The 7,259-nt window shown below is 40.0% G+C and overlaps 1 protein-coding gene across 2 annotated transcripts in view; it reads right to left on the reverse strand.

Annotated features, from left to right (window-relative positions):
• Nucleotides 1-5,934: 5,934 nt before the first annotated feature.
• LOC104265701 overlaps nt 5,935-7,259 on the reverse strand; it is a 2,409-nt gene continuing 1,084 nt past the window's right edge. The window contains exons 1-3 of one of the 2 annotated variants that reach the window (XM_026839541.1): nt 6,456-6,808; nt 6,273-6,399; nt 5,935-6,213 (exon numbers count right to left, since the gene is read on the reverse strand). In XM_026839541.1, the coding sequence (XP_026695342.1) occupies nt 6,079-6,213; nt 6,273-6,399; nt 6,456-6,655 (462 nt within the window). In that variant the 5' untranslated portion in view covers nt 6,656-6,808 and the 3' untranslated portion in view covers nt 5,935-6,078. Of the gene's footprint in view, nt 6,214-6,272; nt 6,400-6,455; nt 6,809-7,259 lie in introns of those variants that run through there. The other variant, XM_026839540.1, reaches the window with a different exon arrangement.

Consider the following 7,259-nt stretch of genomic DNA (forward strand, 5'->3'; position numbering starts at 1 on the left):
ACAGAACACCACAGTCTTAACGATAGAAGTCATTGCTTTTCTATTTTCCGCTATTTGCCTGGCATGCCCTGCGTCCAACCTCGCAGACACATTTTGGCCAGTTTCCATGCTTTTAATAAAACATTTTGCAGCCGAAGTTGCCTCTATATGGTAACCTGCATCTCGGTGACCAACAGCCTTCTCGATAAACTTCTTAAAGTCGATGCAGGGTTTGCTCACAAAAGCAGCGTTTGAGAGATCGCCGTGCTTCAAACGCGCTTGCATCAGGATGCATATCTTACACAAACCGCCACCCCCAGAGAGTTGAGTATAGACCAACCAATCGGCAAACCTGAAATCTCCAAGCCATATTTTCAAAAACTTCCGACGACTCTGCCTGATTGTATCGAGAAGTGGGACATTCTTCGGACCATCGGAAGTTAGAAGTCTGTATCTCTCACCATTGGTTAACTGAGAATCGTGTTGCATTACAAATCCAAGATCGTCTGTGTTGCTCGTTTCTTGTGTTTGTTTGGGCTCGTAAATAGCAGTACCAATAGTGGGCGTAAGTGTGGTTTCTTCCAAAGGTTGCAGATATTTTTACTTCTAGTAGAAAAAAAAGAATCCAACCTTGCTTGTTTTGGTTCTGACATCGAAATGGTCTGCTACATTGAAAAATAACGTACAGGTGGTGTCCTAATGGTTAACTTTCCAAGAAATTCTAGTTTATGCGTACAGATTAAAAATCTTAACTGAAAATCTAAACTGAAAGTATATATCTTTTTAACCGCAAAAAATCTTAACTGAAAATCTAAACTGAAAGTATATATCTTTTTAACCGCAAACTTTTGCAAATAAAATATTACGAAGTCTGCAAAGACGAATAAAGATAAACATAAGCGAAACATAAACAGAACGAACACACACAACCAGTTTCAAATACAACGAAATGGATGCAGGAGTCAAGCGAGTGACGTAACACAATCATCTCGTTCTATAGTTTGCCACGCATGAACGGTCGCGTAACAATAGGCGACATAAATATACATATACGAATAACGGTGACTGTACCTACCATTAGTCATTTGGCTCTTTACCAAATCGAAATGGTAAATTTTATTATTTGTGTTTTTTTTTTACCAATACCCTTAGTGTAAACTCAAAATCGGGGGGGGGGGGGGCATGGCCCCTCAGGCCCCCCCTTGGCGACGCCCATGAGCCCACTGAGCGTATTTCGCCAAAACAAATGCATGGCCGGTGTGTGTTTATTTAGCCAAGGCAACAACTTTAGAATCTGGAGGGGAAATACCGCTGGTAGTGACCCAGAAAGTCGATTGTATCAACACCGAAAATACACTTCTGTTTGTTCAATATAAGGCCATACTGCAATACGCGCTCAAACACAGTTAATAAATGACTGACATGTTCCTCCCGACTTTTGCTATATACCATTGCGTCATCAATATACACGAAAATAAAATCCAGATCCCCAAAAATAGTATCCATGAGGCGTTTAAAAGTTGCACCAGAATTGCGAAAGCCCAAGCTCAGACGAGTCCATTCGAAGAAACCAAGTGGGCAATTGAAGGCTGTGTAATCGGTATGTGTTCAGGTTTAACGGGAACTTGAAAATAACCGGATTTAAAGTCAAGCTTACTGAATATCGTGGACCCGGCGAGGTGAGCAGTCATACCGGCCATTAAAGGAATAGGGTATTGGGATGGAAATGTGTGTAGATTGAGGTTTCGGTAATCAACCGTTACCCTGTAAGACCCGTCCGATTTTTTATCAAATGTAATGAAGAAGCACAACTCGAATTTGATGGCTGGATGATGCCTAACTGCAGAAGTTTAGTGATTTCTTTTTTAGCAGCGGCCAGTTTAACAGGGTCGAGCCTACGTACACGACAGACAACAGGGTAACCAGTGGCTTCAATCTCGTGCTCCACGTCATGTGGAACAGGCAAAGAAAAACGGGACTCGTCAAATGCGGTGGGAAAAGGCGCAGAAAATCGTCAAAATATTCTACGTTGGAAGGTTTAAAACGTCGGGTATAGGGGCAGGGATTAACTCTGGTTCGGGGTTAGACGGAGAAAGGCGACGTGGCGGTTGTGAAATACAAAATAGTCGGCGATTACTGACGTCAATCATCATTTGGAAATAATCTAAGAAATCAAGACCCAAAATCGGGTAACGAACATTTGCAATATGAAAATCCCAGCCAAAAGCTCCACAGTCAAAAGAGACACAGAAAGTGGTTTGCAGCCGTATGTTCGAATATTTGTGCCATTGAGAGCAACCAACTTCGTAACAGAGCAATTGTATAGGTAATTATCGTCTTCTACAGGGGGAACAACGGAGACTTCGGCGCTAGTGTCAGACTTCGGCGCTAGTGTCGACCAAGTAACTTGTTGTTTTTATCATCAGCAGACAGTCCCGTTTATTTTCTGTTTTTGATAATGTCTCCTGATTGACACCTTGTTGCTAACATTACACGAAATTGACTTAGAGGTTTAGTAGTATAAGAATGTAGGGTTATAGTATAAGAATGTACTCTGGCAGCTGATCCAATAAAACGCGCGCGCGTGCGAGTCGCTGGCATCCGATGCACGCGCCCAATTAGTTTTTTGCATTGTTGGATCCCCAAACGAACGGAGCCTCACACCGGAAGGCATTCGGTCCGAAACGTTCGTGGTAAAAGCAAAAAACAGCGGGTGAGCGACAGCCTCCAAGGACCCGGACCAGGCGCACGGTACCTAAAACTTCCATTATTCTGCTGCCACGCGCCGCTGCCTGACATTCGCTGAGGCCCATTCTCTACACCTGACAATCTAGTGCTGTTAGAGTTAGACCAAAGCGGCTCGCGATATCGCACTGACGGCCATTGTTCTGCACGGAGAGACCGACGAGCGTTCAGCCGGCGATGCATTCAATTTACGAACGCTATCGGATAAACTCAACACGCCTCTGTAAGGATTCGTTTGTAAGGGCCAGTTTCCTCGCCTCATGCGCACTGATATGAGACTCGACGCGTCGGCCTTTCATAAAATCATCTGCACATTTAACCAGCTTAAAATCTAAATTCCTGCGTGCAAGTAAGTTAGAGCTAACATCCGGTGTATGAGGCACCTGAAAAGTCTGTTTCTCATCAATTTTCTCCCCACCAGAGTGGTTTGATCAGGGCCAAAAGGAACAACTGCATTTTATGGACAAAACGACTGGGAGAATCATTACCAACATCTATAGTTTCAAACATCGAGTTTAGGTTAGCGTCTTCACAACGACCAAACTCGTACAACAAAGTCTCTTTTACCACACTGTAAGGCTGGGTCTGTGTCGGCAGATAAAGCATATTTGACAAGAGCAAATTATGACTCGTTTGGGGCATCAATGACCAAATGGAATGTATCGATTTCGTTAATTACATTTGCCCGTCCAAAACAACTTATAGTACACAAAACCAAAATTCTGCCGCTTCCGGCCAAAATGTTCAAAGTGGTTTTGATTTCAAAACGACTGGGAGAATCATTACCAACATCTATAGTTTCAAACATCGAGTTTAGGTTAGCGTCTTCACAACGACCAAACTCGTACAACAAAGTCTCTTTTACCACACTGTAAGGCTGGGTCTGTGTCGGCAGATAAAGCATATTTGACAAGAGCAAATTATGACTCGTTTGGGGCATCAATGACCAAATGGAATGTATCGATTTCGTTAATTACATTTGCCCGTCCAAAACAACTTATAGTACACAAAACCAAAATTCTGCCGCTTCCGGCCAAAATGTTCAAAGTGGTTTTGATTTATTTACAGTGTACTATAAAATTCGGGAGGGAAAGGAACGCTAAAAGTCGGATTGACGGCGGGAAATAAGGTTGATTCAACCTTAAGTAAAACGACAGGTGAAAACGGGGTGCTGGCGCGTAGGACTGATGTCGCGTCGTCGTTGGGAAACGTCATATGGTCAATGGGTGCGGCTTTCATGGTATCATGCAACCCAGAAGAAGCGCCACTAACCGTTCGTGGACGTGGCAAATGCTGGAGTTCCGAGCATATTTGTAATGTTGTTTGAAGCCGCTGTGGTTCGCAGCGTCTGCACGGTGGTGAATGGTATGGAATGCCCGTAAAATGCCATGTTGTCGATTCCGCCCGACCAAAACAATGCCCGCTGTGGTCTCAGACGTTTCCAGTCGAGTAATATGAGGCCTGATCCTTATCTGGGAATAATGCAGTATAGTTTAACTAAGAGGCCTGATCCTTATCTGGGAATAATGCAGTATGTTAACTAAGAAAAAGGGATGGTGTTAAAAAGTTAATACAGACGTAACATCAACAGAACATAAAAGAATCGGGTAAATAAGATATTAACAAAATAATAATCACAAAAACGTAACTACTGTAAATCTTTAATCGTTGTTCCCTCGGCGAAAATTGAGACTTTTAATGAATGAGAAACTACAGATAACGTTACGTTAACGGCAACGGGGGTATACCAGAAATTAACGGATGTACTCCCAGATAACAGATGTAATTCCAGAAAACCGAGTATGTGCGGCTTTGTACCCGAAGAAACGCGTCTAAATATCACGTCGCGGTAACCATTTTAGCCCCGCTACCTTAAATTGCTATTTATGACCTCTGATTTCTTGCGGATCCGACTTGTGGTGGGCTGTAGCGGTTAGCTATATCGCAGCTGCTATTTCCGTTTTGAATGTCCTTTGTATCTCTCCGCCTAATGCAACAATTTCTCACCTTCCTTGATTTTCATTGAAAGCTTAATCCCTTTTCTTTTGAACATATGTATTTTTGGTATAATCATAGACAACTTAAGACCGCAAGCGTCACTTCTGGGATTCCCGTAAAAATATGTTTTTAGACCAAAAAAACAATGTTAGTTATTCCTAAATGCAAATATTACGTGTGTTTGTGTAGAAAGTTTATTAAAGTGAAAAAATATTGTTAAATAATGCAAAAAATCAAGTTTATTTGTTGCAGATACGTTCCGCTTCAGTGCACCCAGGTTAAAGCCTGTTTTCGTTGCTCGCGTAAGTCATACGTATTATTTAGGTTTTAAAATATCGGTATGGCGGATTCAGTGGTTCGTAGTTATTTAAGCAGTCTAGAGATTCAATGCGACGTATGTGGTGCAATGATGGCAAGCATAGATGAATTGCGAACCCATTGTGCTTGATGATGCATTATAAACGTACAGGAACCCATTGCTTGATGATGCAAAATATACGTACAGGATGTATTTACAAAAACGGTAGCTTTATGCCAAAACTAACTCACTGTCCCCTGATTTGCTTTCAACATCTTTTAAACTGGTATACTTTCTGGTTATACTGTGTCTTTATGTCATACTTAAGGCAATTGTAACATGTGTTTCTGTCTTCAGATTCAACTGTTTCAACGGTACAGTTAGACTTACGTTTTTACTGGTCTAAAATATTTACCGATACCACTACATTCTGGCGATCTAACAATTGTATCAATATTTAAACCTGATCCATTCCAAATTTGAATATGATGGCATTTAGTATTTTTAGTTGTGCTAGCAACTCCTTTGCACAACTTATATGTTGCAAAGCTATCTGCAAAATCCAATTGTGCGACGTTTTATTTGGAACACAACTTAATTTGTAACTTTGATTGTGATGTAATGCTACTCTAATGTAATGCTTAATTTATAGTTCAGACACCTTTTGTACCTTACCTATAAATAGCATACACAGGATATAAGTTAAAGCATTATTAATTTGTGAAAGGTTACCTATAAAAGAATATAAAGTGGAAGTTCTCAAATCCACAAATTGTTTGGTAATTCTCCAACCATCAAATGCCACCCACTCTACCTGAACTGTACTATTTAAGCAAATGCTAAAAGATAAAATAAAAGATAAGTATTCCAATAACTTAATTTACAGAATACACTCTTGCCTTATGTGAGGAACTAAATCTTGTTCCGATATCCAATATTCCAGTAAGGTTTTTTGATTCCTGGTAGTTATTGACCATATTTGTCTGTATATTTATGCAGAATATTACAAATGGTAAATTGACAACTGCTAAAAGATGCTAATGTTCTTATAAATGATATCAATAAAAGCAAAATTCTTTCGACAAACCTCTCGTTTGTGAAGATAATTTGCTGAAGCTGCTGTACACTTTTTCTATGCAGCTATGGCGAATTGCATCTGGTAACGGTTTTCGGGTAACTCGTTCACGACTCTCCTAAAAATGCATTTAGTATATAAATGAAATGCAATATAGGTTCAAGAACAGAAGTTTACCTTCACAAGTACACCACATTTTTTAGGCAAATTCTCAGATGGAAATGCACCACATTTTAACTCCTTCCTTGAATGATAATAGGAAACTATGTCCTCCGGTTTAAAGTGCGCTTCACAAATACATGCTCTAAATAAAATACTGTTTAAACAGGACTCTAATCATTTATATTGTACGCGTTATACTTTTCTTTTTTAAGTATTTCCTTGATTCTGTCACCCCTTTGGAAATCGCGTAACCCTAAAATAAAGTTTGTCAACCTCTCACGGTGATCTTTCTCGTCGGAACTCCGTGCTAAATCTGGTCTACGAATAGTAAACAGTGACCGCTTTGCGTTTTTTTTGCTGTAGCTATAGAAACAGTTAGGGATGCAACAGTTACTCATCGTGATCGTGGAGTATACGTATAGTAACCACAGACGCTTGTTTATTTACTTTTCAAGTAACCTGTGTGCAATGATGCGTGACTTGTCTGAAACAAATTCTCCGCTTGCGGTCTATTATAAGTTGTCTATGGTTACACCAAAGACACACCGATAGTAAACCAAACGAAAAAGTGTATATAACCCACAGAAATAAAAAAGAATAGAAGGCGCATCTCCAATGTCGGCAAAGGAGAGAGCACGATACACTGTCTCTCTTTCGCGGGTCGTTCCCGTTTACTATTGTAGTCAATGGAGTCGATGACGTTTTGTGTAGTTTTTCTTCGTTTTTTGACTTAATTTAAAGTTATTGTGTAAAAAAAACTATTTTCTAATACATATATATTTCTAAAAAACCGTTTGGTTGAAATTTTTAATTAATTTTTTTAAATAATTAAATTTCCTAAACAAGTGGTAAACTTTAAGCGTTAACGTACCAAATAACTAAACTAGCCTAACAAACTTGAATAGTTGGTGTAGTTTTTAAAATAAACAGCTAAAACCTTCCAAAAATACTATGCGCCTATATTTTACAATGGAGACGAAGGGAACTGGGGACGGAGTTGGC

This window comes from Ciona intestinalis, unplaced genomic scaffold (assembly GCF_000224145.3).
Source record: "Ciona intestinalis unplaced genomic scaffold, KH HT000382.1, whole genome shotgun sequence".
NCBI lineage: Eukaryota > Metazoa > Chordata > Ascidiacea > Phlebobranchia > Cionidae > Ciona > Ciona intestinalis.